At 29.6% G+C, this 20,087-nt stretch overlaps 3 protein-coding genes across 4 annotated transcripts in view; all 3 read left to right on the plus strand.

Moving 5' to 3' along the window:
- Window positions 1–850: 850 nt before the first annotated feature.
- Window positions 851–5,996, plus strand: LOC100205524 (origin recognition complex subunit 5). Its single transcript, XM_065790382.1, has 5 exons — window positions 851–1,123; window positions 4,149–4,637; window positions 5,024–5,201; window positions 5,323–5,511; window positions 5,676–5,996. The coding sequence occupies exons 1-5, from the start codon at window positions 962–964 to the stop codon at window positions 5,921–5,923; spliced, it is 1,266 nt and encodes a 421-aa protein (XP_065646454.1). The 5' UTR covers window positions 851–961; the 3' UTR covers window positions 5,924–5,996.
- Window positions 5,997–6,113: 117 nt separating this feature from the next.
- On the plus strand, window positions 6,114–9,834 carry LOC136076827 (tigger transposable element-derived protein 1-like). The gene is made up of 4 exons (XM_065790381.1): window positions 6,114–7,799; window positions 8,103–8,677; window positions 8,798–8,910; window positions 9,003–9,834. The coding sequence occupies exons 1-4, from the start codon at window positions 7,346–7,348 to the stop codon at window positions 9,625–9,627; spliced, it is 1,767 nt and encodes a 588-aa protein (XP_065646453.1). The 5' UTR covers window positions 6,114–7,345; the 3' UTR covers window positions 9,628–9,834.
- Window positions 9,835–17,972: 8,138 nt separating this feature from the next.
- The window catches only part of LOC100212788 (cysteine--tRNA ligase, cytoplasmic), a 46,924-nt gene continuing 44,809 nt past the window's right edge, over window positions 17,973–20,087 (plus strand). For both annotated transcript variants that reach the window (XM_065790383.1, XM_065790384.1), the window contains exon 1: window positions 17,973–18,101. In XM_065790383.1, coding sequence (XP_065646455.1) covers window positions 18,100–18,101 — 2 coding nt within the window. In that variant the 5' untranslated portion in view covers window positions 17,973–18,099. The remainder of the gene's footprint in view (window positions 18,102–20,087) is intronic.

A 20,087-nucleotide genomic window follows, 5' to 3' on the forward strand; every position in this document is an offset into this window, starting at 1 on the left:
TTTTTCCTATTAATCTGCAGATGAACCAATTTTAAATCCAGAAACACAGTATGTGGTGGAAGTTTTCAATGTACTGGTAGATCAAGTGCTATCATCTTTAGTCGATTTAATCAACTGAAAGAACTTTCTGAGCTTTTTGGATTCTTATAATAAAATTCCAGAAGTCACCCAAAATACTGAAGCACTTAAGAAACATAGCAAGGATTTAGAGGTTGCCTTAACTGAAGATGGACACTCAGATGTGATTTTAAATCAATTATTTGATGAAATCAAAGCAATATCCAGTATGGTTCCAGGAAAATTGATTCCTAAGGCACTGATTAATTTTATTTTAGAAAAACACTACGAACAATCTTTGCCAAATTTAGTCATAGCATTGCGAATTTTATTGACATTGTTACTCACTGTTGCTTCCGCAGAAAGAAGTTTCTCAAAACTTAAATTAATTAAAACCTACTTAAGGTCAAATATGTCACAGTGCAGACTTACAGGCTTAGCTGAGATATCAATTGAAATTGACGAGTTAAAGAACATAGATATTAGTACGTTAGTTGAAACATTTGCTAATATTAAAGCTCGTAAAGTCAAAATGCAATGAAGTCATGACTATATAATAATTTAATGAAAATTATTTTTAAAAAAATTTTTATTTTAGGGGGGCCTCACTTTTTAATCTTGCCCAGGGCCTCCAAAGTTCAAAGGCAGCCTCTGTGTGTAGAACGTTGTATAGTTTTCATAAATGACGAAATAAATAACAACAATAATAAAAAAAAAGTTAGAAAAACATTTGACATTGGGACCGCTGTCTTAACAACAGCCACAGCAAATAAAGTTACTCTAGACGGGGATATTTTGAATAATGTATTTTGTTTGGAATCCGGAATGATTTTTCGCGCATCTGACAGTCTTGGATAATTTGTGATAGGGAAAAAAATAAGTACTGTTTTTCCTTAGATTTGACATGAATGGTATTAATGAAAGCTTGTGTTTATTCAGGGATAAAGAATTTTCTTTGTTAAAAGTTTTATTAGGTGACAGCATTTTACCACAATCAATCTTTATATATGGAAATTCTGCTACAGGAAAAACATTAGTTACCAAAAAAGTTATACAAAATTTAGGGGTAATTACCTATTATTACTATTTATTAAGATTTTATTTTAATGAAATATTACTGTGAACTAGGAGACTGTAAAGCTTTTAGATAACTTGTTGAATTTTTAGATGGTAAACGATGTAGAGTATTATATTAAGTAATACCTAACTGAAAATTTATATCTTAGATCAACAATAACAAACTTGTGTTAATTTTAAAATAATGTTAGACCTAAAGAAAGCTTTTGAAACAATTAATACAAAATTTTTAGTTAAAAAAACCAAGAAAAAATATGTGGGAAATAAAGTACTTGAGTGGATATCTAACTACCTAAATGATAGAATGCAAATATTCAAGATAGAAGAAAATATGTTAAATGAGCTTCTATGTGGTGTTGGAGTTCCACAACGTAGTGTCCTAAGATCTCTAATCTTCATAATTAAGATTAATTTCATGAAATTATTAGCGCAACAGTTTTTGTAGGCATTAATCTTTTGCAGACAACATCTAAGTTACTTAGATGTAGCACATACACTTAGTAAGTTTATGTAGAAAGAGAAAACTACAATAAAACACTGAATAAACTTTGACTTAGAGAATCTTACCAAGTATTTTAGTTAAAAAGATTTTATCTTAAATGTGAATAAGTCAATGTCAATGCTTATTTTAATATCTAAATAAGCAATAGTGCTATTAACTTAAGTTTTCCCTAAACTAAGCATTTTATTTGATGGGACAGTACATAAATTCTGAAACATAATTATTCCAATAATTTTTTGCACACTTAACAAAAATAAAATAAAAACTGTTTATCTATTAAAACTCAACTGTTAATCTATTGAAACTCAACTTCCTAATGTTCAAATAACATATGTGCTTACCAGAAGCTTCTATTACCTTTTAATATCTGTTTTATATAGTACAAACTTTTTTGTAGTACAAACTAATTTGTTTGGGCTATAAAAAATTTTTTAGTACAAACAAATAGGAATTTCTGGAGTAAATGAGCTTCCACAATTCTCTTTTGTAATTACTAATTGTAGTCATTGATGTTTCCTCATATCGCAGGGCTAGATTTTTCTTCCCAATTTATTCTGCTGGTAATCGATGGGATTTAATACTGGAGAATGTGGCAGAGTATAAAGTTAGTTTGTTATTTTAAATATGAGCCATTCCTTGACATGCCTATGACCTAGTAATTCTTTTTGAGCACTTTTTTCTTGATTATTTTCACCAAGTTTTCAAAACCAAGTTTCCTGCACAGTTACATCTGCACACTAAAATACTTTCTTCATCATAGTTGATTGTTGGATGATTAATAAATCTAGCTAATTCTGATTTATATAGAAAAGTATCTTACTTGATACTGATTATTAACATGATGAGGTGAAAGTGAATGTTAGATAAAAACTTTTTTGGTGCAATGTGTATCTTTTATTGCAAAATGATAATTTTTATTTGTTATTCATTACTTTGAAACGTATTTTTGTACAATATTTTCTTTATTAAATGACATAACTTTTTGCCAGCTGATATGAAGGATATGGAAAAAAAGAAATTCCAATTATTCTAAAAAGAATTCTAAAGAAAACTCTAAACTCTTTGACAGATTGACAAATTATTTTATATTGAATTTTGATAGGTGGAACGAGAGATCATCCCTTATCTGAGCTGTTACCATGATCTTGTTTAATAGCGTCAAATATTAGATAAGAAATTTTTAATTTTTAGATAGGTTTCAATGTTAGATATAAATATAATCAAAAACATTTTGAATTTGTAGAACTCAGTTTGTTTAAGTGCTATCAGCAGACGTTATTAGTTTTAATGTAATAAAATTAATTTAATTATATAATTAAAGTTTAGTCTTTCAGTTAATAAAAACAAGTAAAAACATTAAAAAGTTTTAATTTCAAAAAACCACTAAAAACTATTTTGAAAATATGCAGTATACTTTAAGCATATTTTAAAAAAAAAAAATCGTAATTTATTTATCTCTAGCTGGCTAAAAAAAACTTCTTTGTTTCCTATTATCTATCAATCAAATAGATGATTCCTTTTTCTGCTTTTTGTTGTATAGTTGCTGATATAGAGTTAAAATAAACTTAGCAATCATTAAGATTCTATCAGCGTAGAATAAGCTTATATAAGCAGCTTTTTTTTTTTGAGCTGCTTATATAAGCTCAAAAAAAAAAAAAATTTTTTTATAGAACATGATGAAAAGTTGATTTATTTTTATTTTTTTAAATTGTTGTTTAGTTAAGTTAATAATGTTCAGCGTGTGTAGAAGAAACTTTAGAAATAAAGAAACAGAATGAATAGAAAATTTAGAAACATAATGAATAGAAAAAAGAATAATGGAATGCATGAATATTGCTGTAGAAAAAATATTTTTTACAAAAATTCGGTTTTGGTTTATTTATAAGATTGATTTATTTATAAAAAGAGCAAGAAATGTGTCACCTAGCATATAAGTTAAAATGGATTTTTTGTTCTTTTTGTTAGGTAAAATTAATTAATTTTAGTAAGTCAATGTAAAATAATTTTGAATTATCTTTTTAAAAGCTAAATTAGGCCAATCCAGGAATTTATTTGAAAATCCCTTTTTTTCAAATTGTCATCGATTGATAAAGATTCCTTACTGATTTTAGATAGTTTAGAAATAGTTCCAGATGGTGATCCAGGACTTGATAAGAAATCGCATACTTTCCAACATTCTTGATAAATAAGTTTGTTTTTTGTTTTTTGAATAATGTATTAAAATTTGTTTATGTTTAAAGTTTCTTTTTATTAATTAATTTTTGATTAAAAGTTCTTTTTAAGTTAAGTCAATTTATTTGTGGCTATTTTTATTTGTATGCTTTATTATTTTTTAAATATATTTTCAACTGCTTAGTAAACATTTTAAGCAAAAAATAGTCTTAATAATTTAAGATTTTTGGCATATGTTATATTTACATTTTTTATATATGCTATTTTTTATAAATTATAGTTTTCACATTTATAGAGAATTTTTTTACATTTTCAATATATTTTGTATTAACATTTTTAGCTTCAATATTCAAGTGTTAGTTGTACAGAATGTTTTAGCTCTAAGCTTATTTATCAAAAGATTCTGTCAGATGCTGGTCATTCTTCTGAAAAACCATGCCAAACCATGATGGACTTTTGTCGTTATTTAGCTCAGTGTACCTTTGCATTATTAGGGCAGCCATTTTGCATTATACTTGATAAAGCTGAACGGCTTCGAAAAATGGATTGCAATCTATTACCATCTTTTTTAAGACTTGGTGAGCTTACAAAGTTAGACATTTCTGTTTTATTTATAAGTGAACTAATTTATGAAAAGTTTGTTACATCAAGCGGCTTTTATGAACCAATAAAAATCCATTTTAAAAACTATACCAAGGATCAATTAAAAGACATAATGACATATGATTGTCCAGATGATTTTTCAACAGACTTTTATAAAGGATATGTTACTGCAATTGTTGATGTATTTTTCCATATAACTAATAACTTAACTGAACTTCGTCATCTGGTATTTTTTTTTTTTTTTGAATAAGGTTTTTGTTTAACATAGTTATTGAGTATTACTTATTTATAAATTATAACATACATACATATAAGTTTACATATAATAAATTTACATATTAAAAAATAAATGTTAGTATAATGCCTGATTGGTCAGTTTTAATACTCAAAATTAATTAAAAAAATTATATTATTTATAACAAATTTAATATTATAAAAGTATTTTTATATAAATTTTTTAAATAATATTTTTGTTTAATTATTTTCGCATTAAATTTTTATTTTATATATATATATATATATATATATATATATATATATATATATATATATATATATATATATATATATATATATATATATATATATGATCGTAACAAGCATCGATTTTAGGCAACTGTCAACTTTTCTAAATACTGTGAACCGATAGTAGAAGGGGAAATAGATAAAAATGATTATAGAAGGCTTTGGGCAAAAATCATGCCTCACTTAAAGAAAGCATTACAAACAGTTTATTTGCGTGAGGTTTCTAGTGTTCAATGGGAAACAATGCAAGAGAAGAGCAATTATGGTTTTATATTTAATTAGTTTCACACTTTAGTTAAAGCTTTTAGATATTTAATTATTTATTGTATATTTATATTTTTTATATGTGATATGTAGTTTACTCAATTTTAAAATTGTTGTCATAGATAGAACAATGAAAGCCCAAGTGGAGTTACCATACTACTCTAAGCATCTTCTTCTTGCTGCTTTTTTTGCTTCCTATAACCCAGCCAACTCTGACAGAAGATTTTTTGCAAAGAGATGCGTTGGAAAGATGAGTTCTCGAGCAAAAAGATCCGTGAAATCAATCAAAAATTCAGATAAAAATTTTTTAGGTAATCTTATGAGTGTTGGAGTTGAAATTAAATTCAAAATTTTTTAGTTTTTACATTACTTATCTTTATACTACATACATTCCTGTTGTTTACAAGAGTTTTATTGATTTCAATGGTTTTATAATTGTTCTATAATTTTTAAATTTTAATGTTTAATTATTTAGGTCCCAAGCCATTTCAGTTAGATCGTTTAATGGCTATTTTTTATAGTATTGCTGGAGAAGCTGTGAGTCCGTCTGCTAATATATTATCGCAAATTTCTACGTTAGTGACTTTAAAACTGTTAGTGAAATGTTCTTCTGATGATCAGATTGATGTCCCAAAATACAAGTGCATTGTACCTTTGGAATTAGCAATTGCTGTAGGGAAGCAAGTTGAAGTCGATGTTTTACAGTATCTCTACGACACTTAAATTGTTTCAAAATCCTTCCATTTGTCTAACTTAGTTGTACTTTAGCTGTAGGATAATAAAGTTAGGTATTTTACACTAATCTTTAAAATAAAAAAAACTGCCTGTGTAATTCCCTTGACTTAGAAGGTGTTGGTAGTTTTACACACCCATAACGCGGATTTTAATAATAATAAGTTAGGATTTTCTTACAGTGACTTGTAAAATTTGGTTAGGGTAAAACACCCAGTGTTCGCCACTTTTTTGAACTTAGTCCGATATAAATATTTATTTCTCGCTCTTATTTTATAAATTATAAATCTATTAGCCTTAGCCTATAGATCGAGAGTTGGTTTTTACGATTATCATAGAATAAATGACCTCCGATAATAAATACGGGAGCAATAGCCTCAGAAAGAGCCAAATGGCGACGACCAGCAAGAAACATATGTTCGCCATCTGGAAATTTTTTCATTAGCTAGTGTTTTCCACAATTTTTTTTAAATGTCTTTTTGATAAAGGTTTATTTTCAAGTCTAAATTATTGTTAAAGAATCAAAGTTTTATATACATTTTTTTTTCACTTTTGTTACAAAATAAACTAGAAATCTCCGGTCATAATTGCGTGGAATCTAAAAAAAAAGTGAGAAAATGACATTAATAAATAAAATGTGAAATTGTTTTTATCTATTTTTTATTAATTTAATAAAACAACAGCTGGATCATAGAGTTGAATTATCAGAAGAAGAATATGTTAATTAATTCCACCAGTAGAGGGTTGGCTCTTGGGAGAACTTGGATTTGCAAATTTTGTCTCCAATCGCCGGTTTGTCTCCAATCGCCTGTTTTGTTCAAACGCAAAATAAAACCAGTTTCTTCGTTTGTTTGTTTTAAACACGTCAAATCTGGGAAAATTCAATACGAAGTCATCACAGCTTTTTGAAATTCTGTATAAATACTTTAAAGAATAGTTTTAGCAAGGGCTCTAGATGATACACCAGTTAGTTAAAGAAAATATAATCGCCTGAATTTTATTTTATAATGAAACAAAAATTAAAACGAAGATTTGATTAACAAATTAATCGAATAAAATTTAAGAAATGTGTGCACTAAATTTGTTATACAGTCGTCCCCCGGTTAACGAACCCCCCTGTTAGCGAACTTTCGGTTAACGAACCGAAAGTTTGCCCAAAATCCTCCTCCGGTTAACGAACCGGGACCGCCAAATGGCGTGCACACGCGCGTGAAGGTCGGGCGCGCCGTCCAGCATTTCCCCCTCAGTTTTGTAATTGTCATGGAAGCCTGGGAGGTGAATGGTTGTGCTGGGTGTGCTTTTGTTGTTTCATTTTTTTCTTTTCTTGTTTCACTAATATTTTTCATGCATTTTTGTGCTTTTTTCTAGGTTTTTTTCCCACTTGCGATTTTTTCGATTTTGCGATTTTTCAAAATGTCGAACCCTGCGAAAAAAAGCAGAAAAGTTTTCACTCTTGAAGAGAAAAAGACAATCATTCAAAGAGTGCAAAAAGGTGAAAAGCAAAGTGACCTGGCTAAGGAGTTTGGTGTGAAAAAATCAACCATTGGCACCATCATCAGCTCGAAGGAAAAAATCTTGGCTGCTGCTCAAACTGCTACAAAAGGATCCACAAAAATTGTCAGCAAAAAGCAAAGGCACCCAGTCATGGATGAAATGGAGCAGCTCCTGATCCTCTGGATTGAGGACATGCAGATGAGAGGGGATCCTGTGTCTGGTGAGCACATTTGCATGAAAGCAAGGAAGATCTTTGAAGAACTCATGAAGGATTACCCTGGAGAAGAAGAAGCTGAAGACTCTGAACCTGAACCTTTTGATGAGGCTGATGAGGAGGAAGGCAACCAAGGAAAGAAACCCGAAGGATTTGCAGGTTAGTCTAGTGATGAATTTGTTAATTTTACCCCTATTTTTTTACCCCTAAAACCCCCTAGTCTTGTGATTTTTTTTGTTAATTTTTTCTAACCCCTAAAACCCCTTTTCGAATTTTTTTTTCCGCGGTTCGTTAACCGAGTTGCAGTTTAACACGTGAGTCTATGGGGATTCGTTCGATTCGTTCCCGCCGCGGTTCGTTAACTGAATCGACATTTCCCATAGACTTACATGTTAAAAATTTTAATTCGTCGCAAAGAAAATTTACAAAATTTTAACCATTTTTTGTTCTTTTTTTACACAGCTAGCCATGGGTGGTTCCACCGCTTTGTGAAAAGGACTGGCATCAAGAATGTGAAGATGGCTGGAGAGGCTGGGAGTGCCAACCAGCCAGATGCTGACAAGTTCAAGGAGACCTTTCAAGAAATCATGGATGAAGGTGGCTACACTGCCAATCAAGTCTTTAATGCTGATGAGACTGGTCTGTTCTGGAAGAAAATGCCCAGCCGCTCCTACATCACCCAGGAACAGAACAAGCTGCCAGGAAAGAAGATCATGAAGGACAGGCTGACCCTTCTTCTCTGTGGCAATGCCACTGGCCTTTGCAAGATCAAGCCACTGCTGGTCTACAAGTCAGAGACTCCAAGGGCATATGGGAAGAGTTTTGACAAGTCCACCCTGCCTGTTTTTTGGAGGTCCAACAAGAAGGCCTGGGTCACCAGAGTCGTTTTCAAGGATTGGCTCAATGAAGTCTTTGCTCCTGAGGTCAAGGCTTTTTTTTCTGAGAACAACATTGAGGAGAAGGCCCTTCTGCTCTTGGATAATGCCCCTGGTCACCCTTCTGGTGACTCTCTGCTACCAGGCAACAGTTGGATCAGAGTGAGTTTGCCTTTTTTTTTTTTTTTTTAAATTTTGAAAAAATGTTTCTGTTCAATTTTTTGAAAATGAAAACAAAAGAAATTCTTAATTTTTTAAACAATTTTTTTCTTCTCTTTTAAGATTGAGTTCCTGCCTCCCAACACCACCTCTATCCTCCAACCCATGGATCAACTGGTCATTGCTAACTTCAAGAAGCTCTACACAAAGCTGCTCTTTGACCTGCTGTTTGAAAGGTGAGAATTTTGAATTTTTTTTTTCTGTTGAATTTTTTTAAATTGACAACAAAACAAATTTTTTATCTGCTCTTTAACCTGCTGTTTAACAGGTGCCAGCTGGAACTTGACTCAATGTCTGTCACCAAGTTTTGGAAGGAAAGCTTCAACATCAAGGAGTGCATCGTTCTCATCACCAAAGCCTGGAAGAAGGTCACTCAAAAAACCCTAAACACTGCTTGGAGGCCCCTGTATCCAGCTGCCTGCCAATCTGCACCAGGAGCAGGAGAGGAAGATGAGGACGAAGACGCCATCTTTGCTGACATTGTGGCAACTGCCAGGAACCTCAACATGGAAGTGGATGCCAACGATTTGACTGCCCTTGTTCAAGAGAACACTGACGACCTGAGTGTGGAGGACCTGAGGGAGTTGGCTGCTGAACTAGCTGAAGCAACTGGAGAGACTGCTGAGGAGGAGGAACCCATTAAGTCAGCTGACATCAAAAATCTTTTCATCCACTGGGACAAAGTCCAAGAATTTTTAATGGCCCACCATCCCAAGAAGTTTGAGGTGGAGCAAGCTTTTGACCATGTTGAAGCTGTTGGGGTCAAGCATTTCCGCGCCATGCTCAAAGCCAGGGAAAAACAAACGACCATTGACAAGTTTTTCACTGCTTGGCCATCTGGAACTGCTCAGAAAAGGGCTGCTGCAATTGACTTGGCGGATGACTCCGACTGAGTTTTCATTTTTTTTTTGTAAAAATTTGACAAGAAATTTTCTTGTTGATTTTTCTTTCAAGTTCAATTTTCAATTTTTTGGTAAAAAATTTGACAAGGATTTTTCATGTTCAATTTTTAATTTTTTCGTAAAATTTTGACAAGCATTTTTCAAGTTCAATTCTCAATTTTTTGGTAAAAATTTGACAAGCAATTTTCTTGTTGAATTTTCTTTCAAGTTCAATTTTAAATTTTTTGGTAAAAAATTTGACAAGGATTTTTCATGTTCAATTTTCAATTTTTTCGTAAAATTTTGACAAGCATTTTTCAAGTTCAATTCTCAATTTTTTGGTAAAAATTTGACAAGCAATTTTCTTGTTGAATTTTCATTTTTTGATAAGCAATGTTCATGTTCAATTTTTAGTTTTTTCTAAAACTTTGACAAGCAATTTTCATGCACAATTTCAATTTTTTTCAATTTTTAAAAGTGCATAAATCTCAGGTTTCAATCATTTCACCTTTGCCTATTTTATTTATCAAGTTGGACAATTTTTTGAATTTTTTCCCCCATTATTTCGGCAAAATCCACCAATTAAAAATTTTTTAATGGCGGCCTATGGGAAAACGCGTTTCGGTTAACGAACTTTTCGGATAACGAACTAGTTCGTACTCCGAATTAAGTTCGTTAACCGGGGGACGACTGTATTCCTGATTTATAAACTCAAATTTAGAAAAAAATATTAACATCCAAACAGTTGAAAGAAAACGAACTTTTATACAAAATTTAAAGATTAACTACTTAAGACTAGCTACTTTTTCTCCTTTAAAATCTTACTGATTTTAATGACAATGCAAATGACATCCACAAAACTTTTTATAAAACATTGTTTTCTGTTTACGACGCTAATTTTCCAATTGTTGAAAAAATAATAAAAATAAACAAAATCTCAAAACGTCTCCGGATTACGAAGGGATTAAGAAAATCGTCAAATATTAAACAAAAGTTACATATAAAATATCTAAAAACAAAAACACGTGTTAGCGAAAAAAATATATAAAAACTACAGAAATTTATTTGAAAAAAATACGTCAAAGCCTTAAAAAAAATTACTACTCAGAACTAATTAATAAATGTAAAAACGTCTTGAAACGCACATGCCAATTTATGAAAGAAATTACTGGAAAACAAAAATCATGCTTAGGTTTTTTGCCGCAGATGATTAAAGTTGATGACATAAGTTTATATGACCCAACAGCCATATCCTTTAAATTTAATAAACTTTTTATTGGGATAGGTCGTTCCTTTCAAATAAGATTATTAATACGAAGGCTTTCTTTAATGATATCCTCGTACCTATGGATAACTGCATTTGTTCTGATGAGTTAACCTCAGAATTATCTTTTGAGGAATTCGAAGTAGCTTTGAATTCTTTGAAAAGAAGCAAAGCAACAGGAGCAGATTAAATTAATGAAAATGTAATTATAGACTGTTTCTGTATATTAAAATCTATCTTTAAAGAGGGTGACAGATCAAATATTAGCAACTATCGTCCCATCTCTGTTCTTTCGGTATTTTCAAAAATTTTAGAAAGAATAACGTTTAATAAAATATACAAACATCTCAACAAAATATCTTACTAAATAACAAACAATTCGGCTTTAAGGTGGTAGGCCTATGAAAAACTTTTTTCAAGCATCAAAGTTATATTTACAACAAAACTAAGCAGTTGTTAACAATAATAATGAAACTAAACATAAAATCAAAAAAATATATAAAAAAGTTCCTCGTTTACCTCGAAATTTTATTAAAAAGTGTGAAAAAAACGAAAACTTCAAAACACAATTTCTCAAAAATGACAATAAATCAAAACTCCAAATTTGGTATGGTAGTTCTACATATGTATAAAATTCATTTGTCATAGGGTTTTTAAATTTGCCTCCCTAGTTCAGATTATATTGACTTTTAAACTTGAATATATATTTTTATGAAAAACTCTGGCAGATAAAACCACATTGTAGCGCCCCAAAATAAGAAATTTAAAAAATCTTATGACAAATGAATTCTTTATGTATGAAGAACATATCCTGAAAATTTCAGCTTAATTGCTGAATTTAAACTGGAGATATCATGTTTTAAAATTAAAAAAAAAACTAAAAATTTGAAAATGAGAAAAATCAATTCAAAAATTAAAAATCAAAACTTATGTCTCCTTAAACACTCCTTAAAAGCTACCAGAGCTATATGAATCTGTTTTTTCAGTATCTAAGTATCCCTTATGAAGAGATCTAAGTTTCTTTCTTTGCTTTTTGCATATTGAAGTTGATTTACGACTCTTGTTTACAATTCTTTTTTGGTCCTTTAAAACCAGTTTTGGAATAGTCACAATCTGAAGTAATGTAAAACAGATTTTACCCCATCTCCACCATCATTATAATGAACTATTGCAGAGTTTCTACAAAGTTCAAATGTTCTTCTACTTACAAAAATGTTTTTAGGACAACGACTCCATAAAATTGAATGAAATGCTTCATTTGAATTTTGGGTTTGACCATGTAAACATTTTCTAAGCAAATCATCATCAGATAAATCTTTAAAAATAGGTTTTATTATATTATGAATAAAGATAGTTAAGTTAATTTTGTTAGTGTGAGTATTTGTACCTTTTAGCTTGTCTAGTTGCCACTTGCACCAGGAATATTCATCCCTAGGACATATAGTATGACGAATGCTATTATCACTGAAATTGGTGCTGTGCCACAAAACTGCTCCTACTGCTTTCTTCATTGCATAAATGTTGTTAGTGTTATTTCTAATTGCAATACCATAATAATTCTGCATTGAGTTAATTGCACTATTAGTCAAATTCTTTTTTCCATGTAGGGGTTTCTCTGTTCCTCTATACTTCTGTATGATTTTTCGCAAGCGTGTACCAAGTCGCTTCTGCACATGCCCAATGCATTCTAATTTTATTGGTTAAATATTATAATTTTTATATGGATTAGATTCTTCAACTTCTTTAAAAGAGGAAGTATCACCATCCCCTAGGTATTCATGATAAATCAAATTGTATTTTTCAACTGATCGAGAAAAGATTTCCAATGCACCAGCTGCTTCCATTGCACCAGATGACTTTGTATAGTTAATGTGACATGTGTGATCTGCTTTCCATCTGTTGTAGGCTGGTGATCCTCTATATTTTTTCCACATTGAACAACCTTTACAATGCTTATAAAAAGCTTTAGTATCTTTAATTTTGTTATTGACGACAGCTGTTACAACACCATTTCGTGATGTGAAACCCCGCTTTTGCCAAGAGCCATCAATTGTTACTCTTTGTTTTGTTGGAATATTTAATGTTTTGTTTTGAGCTTCTTCAGCTGCTTTTTTCATACTATTAAAAGCAGCCTTCTCATATGCTGTATAAATTTCATTGTCATTAAGGTTAGAGAATGGTGTTCTAGATAAAGAAAACATACTCATGCATTGGGAAAATGTTTCCATTGCAGTAAAACCTTTACCGATTTCACAAAAACCAACTACTGCTCTTGCATTTGCTTCGTAGATTTTAGAACCTTGACCATGGTTTTGTTTAATACATTCTTTCGATGTATAAACAGATTTATACCATTTGCATGACTCGCATAAAAGTTCTAAATTATGGGCAAATCCCTTTCTCTTCTTTCTGTTATCACTGACAGTTATTTTTTTATGGCCACATTCAGGACATACTAACAAAGGTTGAAATAAACTCTTAAGTATAGAGAAATTAATAATTAAAAAGTAATCATCTTCCTGTCTTATTACTTCACTATTGGTATTGAGATTAGCTTGATCTATAATTAGCCTCTTTTTACTTATGCTAGATGTAACTTTTTCTGGTGAAATATTTGAAAGATTTATTCTTGAATATTTGTTTACAGGAGGCTTCTTCTTTCTTTTTCTTGAAAAATTTTGCTTGTTGCTTTTTTCAGAAGACATTCCAGTTATACACAAGTACAACTTGTTTGATTTAAATCAAGAGTTGAAAAATTCATAAATAATGATTTTATACCACAACCAATATTAAACAGTTTAATATGACAATTATTATAAGAAAATGTGACTTGAAAGCATGACCAAAATCACCGCAGATCAATATTATATTGGAAAAAGAAGCTTTACAAGATTTGTCATTTTGGCCATCTAATTTGGGTAAAAAAAAGGACTCAACTTTTCGTTGCTATGGCGTTGCTAAGATAAACAAATAAAGTAGCTAATAAAATATGCTAATTTAAAACCTTTTATTTTGATCAAACCTAAACAAGTCATATATCAGCAGATAGAGGATAAATTTTTATATAAAAACAATAAATTACCTATTTTTTCAATTTTTGATCAAAAATCTCTATTTTTCATAGGTCTACCGCCTTAAAAAAGGTAACTTTATCGAGCTCGACACATTCGGCTATTAAAAAGGCATCTCTTTATCAAGCTCGACGTTTTCTTACTCCGTATTCTATTCTCTATCTCTATAAATCTCAAATCCAGCCTTGAATGGAATACGGTTGCCATATCTGGGGCGGATCTTCTAATAATGCCCTTACTCTTTTTGACAAGGTGCAATCCAACCATTATTAAATCGTCGTGATGTTGCTTCTCTTTCTCTCTTCTTCAAATACTATAATGGGCACTGCTCTAAAGAGCAAGCGTCTCTTCTGCTATCTACTAAAATTCATTCTGGTGTTACTCGTCATTCAATTAAATCTCATCCTATTTCTGTGACTGTTTCTATGTGCTCCAAAAACTCTTATTCGTCTAGTTTTTTTCCTCGAACAACAGTTCTTTGGAATTCCCTTCCTTCATCTTGCTTTCTTGATTAATATAATTTTCAAACTTTTAAGTCTACTGTCAATTGTTATCTTGCTCTAAAATCTTCATCTTTTCTCTTCCAGTAACTTTCGACTCTAATTAGTGGTTGCATGCAACCTTGTTGGAAGCGAAGATTTAAAAAAAAAAAAAAAACTCAACAGAGCATGCAATAATCACATTACTTGTTTAGTACCTTCATTGACCTATCAAAAGCTTTCGACACAGTATATCATTACAATGATATACTGTGTCAAAATTTGTATAATTTCATAATATATATTTTACTACAAAAACTTAAATATTATGAAATTAAAGGTTTAAAATGGTTTAGAAGCTGCTTAACAAAAAGAAAACAATTTGTAATTAGTAACGATGGTTATCAAAATAATTATCTTAATATCGTATGCGGTGTTCCCAACGTTCAATCCTCGGACCCCTAATTTTCTTGATATATATAAATGATTTGAATAAAGCTTCAAACCATAAAAGTATCACGTACGGAGATGATACCAATCTATTCCTCTCAAGCAGTAATAAAGAACTAAAACATATATCAAATTGGTTTAAATGTAATAAGTTAACCAAGAAACTTTCCGCAACTTTATATAGACGAAATTGAAATAAAAAATGATGCCATTACAAAATTCTTGGGCGTTTATCTCGATGAAAACATCTCCTGATATCAACACATTAATTATGTATCTACTAAATTTTCATAAAACATTGAGATTCTATATAAAGCTCGTAACTACCGTAATAAAAATTGCTTAAGCCAACTCTATTACTCTTTTATCCACAGTTACATAAATTATGCTAACACTGCTTGGGGAGTACTGTAAAAAGTTAAAACTTCTTTATCGTCGTCAAAAACAAGCGATCCGCATAATTAACTATGCTGATCGTTTTACACATACAAAACCTATTTTTACTGAAATGAGATTATTAAATTTATTTGAACTCAATGTATTTAAAGTTTTATGTTTTGTAAATTTATGGAGAAATAATTTATCTTCTACCGCTTCTAATAATATTTTCAAACTCAAACCTAACAACAAATACGATATGAGAAACATAAATTTGTTAAATGAGCCGTTTTGTCACACATATTTTAATCAATTTTGCATTGCTTATCGTGAACTCCACCTATGTAATAATATTGTTCAGCGGAATTTCAAGCTCAATCTAAAAAATGTATTTTTTCACTTGATAATATACTCAGATACTTCTAATATTTTGAAAATTGTTATTCAACTTGGGTTTTATTACTTTTTTTATTTTTATTTTTACTTTATTTTTTAGTATGTTATACTTGTCTTTATTTTGCTTGCTTGTATTTTATAAGGTTCTGACGACAAGATCTTGTGATTTTCTTTCAGATCCTAGCTTATGTTTAATTGTTAGCAATTTATATATGTGCGCATCTATACATTTGTAAGTGTATATATGCTTATATTTATATATGTGAGTGTTTTTCTTTCTTTAATTATGCTGATTTTAGAATTTTTCTAATTGTAACGCCGTATATACGTCATATAACTGCACTGTGACATATTTTAATGTAAGCGAAATTAAAAAAAATAGGAAAACAAAAAAATAAAAAAAAAATAAAACAGTTATGTTAGGATATTCAGTGTAAATATCAAAATATTTCATTTGTAATTGTGAATTTTCTTACTTAACTATTTTATTTATATTCAGTTCTGTATAAAAATGAATTTTCATATAAAACTGCTTTCTTCATCTTTTTAAAACGCGAAGGAAACAATAATGAATAAAAGTTTAACGCAAGGCAGTTTGTTTGAGTTAACAGGCAGCGACGTAAAAGATTTGGCGTTCAATTATTATTGAACGGCGACTACTATTGCATCATCCTCTTCATGCCGGCAAAAACGTTTATTTAAGTATTGTGAGACGTAACGCAAAGAAAAGAAAACGTGACTGACTTAGTTTAAAGAATTGCCGTTATATATCTTGCATCACCCTCTTCCTGCCGGCTAAATGCTCATTAAAAATTGGTATACGTAACGCATAAAACGTTTTATGAATTCGTCGAATTTTTTAGTCATTTTAGTAGTCATTTTTTTCTTTGATTAGTTGTTATTTTTTTAAATTCAGCTTTTGTAAAAAAATAAATTTATGGAAATTTATCCGGCTTCTCACGAGAGAAAACCTTACCTAGTAGTATGGAAAATTTAAAAGTCCTATTTTTGTTATATAATTTTACAGTTATTTTAATGTCACATGTCTACAGTGTACTGTGTGTTTTTTTTTGTGTGCGTGTTTATTTTTGCAAGTGTGTGTGTGTGTGTTTTGTGTGTGTGTTTTTGTGTGTGTGTGTATGTGTGTGTGTGTGTGTGTGTGTGTGTGTGTGTGTGTGTGTGTGTGTGTGTGTGTGTGTGTGTGTGTGTGTGTGTGTGTGTTCTTATCACAAGCACACACATGCATTTTTTTTTATATTAGTAAATATAGGGTTTCATTATTTTTATTGTTATTATTGTTATTATTGTTGTTGTTTTTGCTATTATCTTTATTGTTGTTAGTATTATTATAATATTATCATGAAACGAATATCATAATAAGTAATGGTATTCTTTAAAACATGATATATAAATTTCATAAATCATAGTCTATGATTATGAAACTTATTTAGAGTAATTATAAAGAATATTATAAACTAGTTTTTCTCTAACATAGAATAATTTTTTAAAATTGAAACTATGGTTTATTGATATTTATGTAGGTATTTTGTTATATAATTAGAGTACCCATAAAGTACTGTTAAACTATTGAGCATTAAAATAATAAGTAACTGTAACTAACATGTGATTATAATTATTTTTAAATAAAAATAAAAATATTTTTATAGATACTAATTTGTAGGCTAAGTTGTCAAAAAACTAACTTTCATCTGAGTTTCTGTTTTTAAGGGACCTGGAAAGTTAGTTTCATTTATAGTTTATTATTTAAAGTAATTCGTTGAGTTATGCTGAATGTCAATCAAACGTTATAATTTTTTGTTATCTATGTTTTTTGCATTTAACTTAATGAGTATATACTTGTATAGATTTAAATATAATAGAATATGAAATAATAAGAGTTTCCTATTCTTTTATATTTATTCATGGTATCTCTGTAATAAAATTTCAAATTATTTTTCTTACACAATTCTTCAATCATCTTTTTAGCCTTTCATCTGAGCGCATTTGTTTCACACTCCAAATTAATTCTAAAAACCTATACAATTAATTATTAATAATAATAAAAAAGTAATAATAAGGATAATTCAACTAATGATAATGATAAAGCATTAACAAAAATTGTACATTTATCAATGTAAACATTAAGCATTTACTAAAAAGTGATATTAAAGTATAAATATAATTTGTGAGTAGTTTAGCAGTTTATGTGTAAGAATTGTTCTTTTCTGGACTTTATTTTAAAATATATATATATATATATATATATATATATATATATTTTATATATATATATATACACACACATATATGCAAATAGTTTATCATTTATAATTAATTAATTTACACAATACACAATAATTTATTCAATGCACAACAATAAGACATTGCATCTTTCCTAATTTTCTTATTTTAGTGAAAAGTAGATAGTTAAACAGGAAATTCTTCTATGTAAGTATGATCGCGGTTATAAGTACTAGTTTAATAATAGTTTTTAACTATTTTTCTAATTTACATTATTGTAAATGTACCTGCTTAATAGATGACATTTTGTGTGCATGATTTATTTAACTGCATATTATTACTTTTTATAATCTGGCCTTGAACTACCTATAGGCACATTGGCCCTTGGCAAATTCAATATCCATTAAAATGTAAATGAAAAATGTTTCCAGATCCTTTAAGAACTTTTTTTGTGCATCACAAATCTGTTGAAATTAAAATCCTAGCTGCTTATCTTAGATTTTTAAATTATTTTCAAATTTAGCATTTTTAAAATGAATTTTTTATCTTTAGCATCTTCTTTATTTTTTAACAAATTATGATGTTTTTAATATGTAAGTGTTGAGGATTATACTTAGATTTGCCAAACAAATCATGACAAATTTTGATTAAAAGTGCATTATGTGGGGATAATAATTAAAAAAAAAATTCTCAACAGTTTGCAATCTAAATTTGCAAATTTAAATGTATATAAATTCAGATTTTAACATATTAAACAGTAAATATCCTCTTTGTAAATGTGGCACCTGCAGAATAACACTAAATAATGATAAGCAAAACACAAATAATATAGATAGAAAGTTCCCTAAAATCCCAAATTAAGAAAAACTATTCACAAAATATTATAAATGCCGTGATGAGAGTTAAAGAGATTAGTGAAAAAGTATACAATAAGGTATCATTGTGTTTCATATTTACATTATAATTAAATTTGTAATTCGTAATTAAATTTTAAGTAAATCTGTTTATTTTAGGGAATGGCTGATGGAGGCCAGGGTTTACCAAAAAATTATCAACCAGAGATAAATCGTGAATTAACTGAAAATAAAACTGAAGAATTCAAAATTTTAAAAGAACTAAGCCTTCTGAAAAAAAAGATACTTGTATTCTAAAGGAAAGGAATGTTAAGAGGTGTTCACAGATTGTTAGTGCTTCATATAGTTAGAGCTTTATATAGTGCTTTATATAGTTAGTGCTTTATATAGCTTTATATAAAGGAAAGTTAAGAGGTGTTCACAGATTGTTAGTGCTTTATATAGTACCTCAAAAAAAAAGTTATTTGCCAAACACTATAAGCACAATGACACTTCCACTTTTAAACAAACAAATTGTATGTAAATTAATGCTAAATGCCCTCTTCTAGAACTACGTTTAATACAAGGAATCTTGTATTAAATTTAGTTCTAGAAGAGGGCATTTAGCTTTAACAAATATAATTTTTCCACTTTTAGCTAAAGAAAAACCATGTTATGGCTGCTAAAGTTAAAACTAATTTCAAAAAGTTATTAGGTGAGAACTTGATAAACATATTAGAAGCGATTTTTACTGGTTAACATCAAAGTTAGTGAACTCATGATTTTTTTTTTTTTTTTAAACATCTTCGCTTCCAACAAAGCTGCAAGCAGCCACTAATTAAAGTTGGAAATTACTGAAAGAGAAAAGATGAAGATTGTAGAGCAAGATAACGATTGACAGACGACTTAAAAGATATCAAATTATATGAGTCAGGAAAGCAAGATGAAGGAAGCGAATTCCAAAGATGTTCGAGGAAAAAAACTAGACGAATAAGCGTTTTTGGAGCACTTAGGAACAGTCACAGAAAAAGGATGACACTTAATTGAATAACGAGTAACACAAGAATGAATTTAGTAGATGGCACAAGAGACGCTAGCTCTTTAGAGCAGTGCCCATTATAGTATTTGTAGAAAAGAGAAAGAGAAGCAACATTATGATGATGTGATAATGGTTGGAGGTTGGCTGCAAGAACAGGTCCAACTATGTTTACAACGCGTTTTTGCACCTTGTCTAAAAGAGAAAGGGCATCATTAAAGGATCCACCCCAGATATGGCAACAATATTCCATACAAGGCCGGATTTGAGATTTATAGAGATAGAGAATAGAATCCGAAGTAAGAAAGTGACGAGCTCGATAAA

This window comes from Hydra vulgaris, chromosome 02, assembly GCF_038396675.1.
Source record: "Hydra vulgaris chromosome 02, alternate assembly HydraT2T_AEP".
NCBI lineage: Eukaryota > Metazoa > Cnidaria > Hydrozoa > Anthoathecata > Hydridae > Hydra > Hydra vulgaris.

What these genes read in the sequence shown, in the direction of transcription:
- LOC136076827 (XM_065790381.1), top strand. Translation starts at nt 7,346, where the DNA reads ATGTCGAACCCTGCGAAAAAAAGCAGAAAAGTTTTCACTCTTGAAGAG. An exon ending in CAGGCAACAGTTGGATCAGA is followed by an intron (nt 8,678 to 8,797) that starts GTGAGTTTGCCT and finishes TTCTCTTTTAAG; the next exon opens with ATTGAGTTCCTGCCTCCCAA. An exon ending in TTTGACCTGCTGTTTGAAAG is followed by an intron (nt 8,911 to 9,002) that starts GTGAGAATTTTG and finishes GCTGTTTAACAG; the next exon opens with GTGCCAGCTGGAACTTGACT.
- LOC100205524 (XM_065790382.1), top strand. Translation starts at nt 962, where the DNA reads ATGAATGGTATTAATGAAAGCTTGTGTTTATTCAGGGATAAAGAATTT. An exon ending in TAACTGAACTTCGTCATCTG is followed by an intron (nt 4,638 to 5,023) that starts GTATTTTTTTTT and finishes CATCGATTTTAG; the next exon opens with GCAACTGTCAACTTTTCTAA. An exon ending in TTCAGATAAAAATTTTTTAG is followed by an intron (nt 5,512 to 5,675) that starts GTAATCTTATGA and finishes TTAATTATTTAG; the next exon opens with GTCCCAAGCCATTTCAGTTA.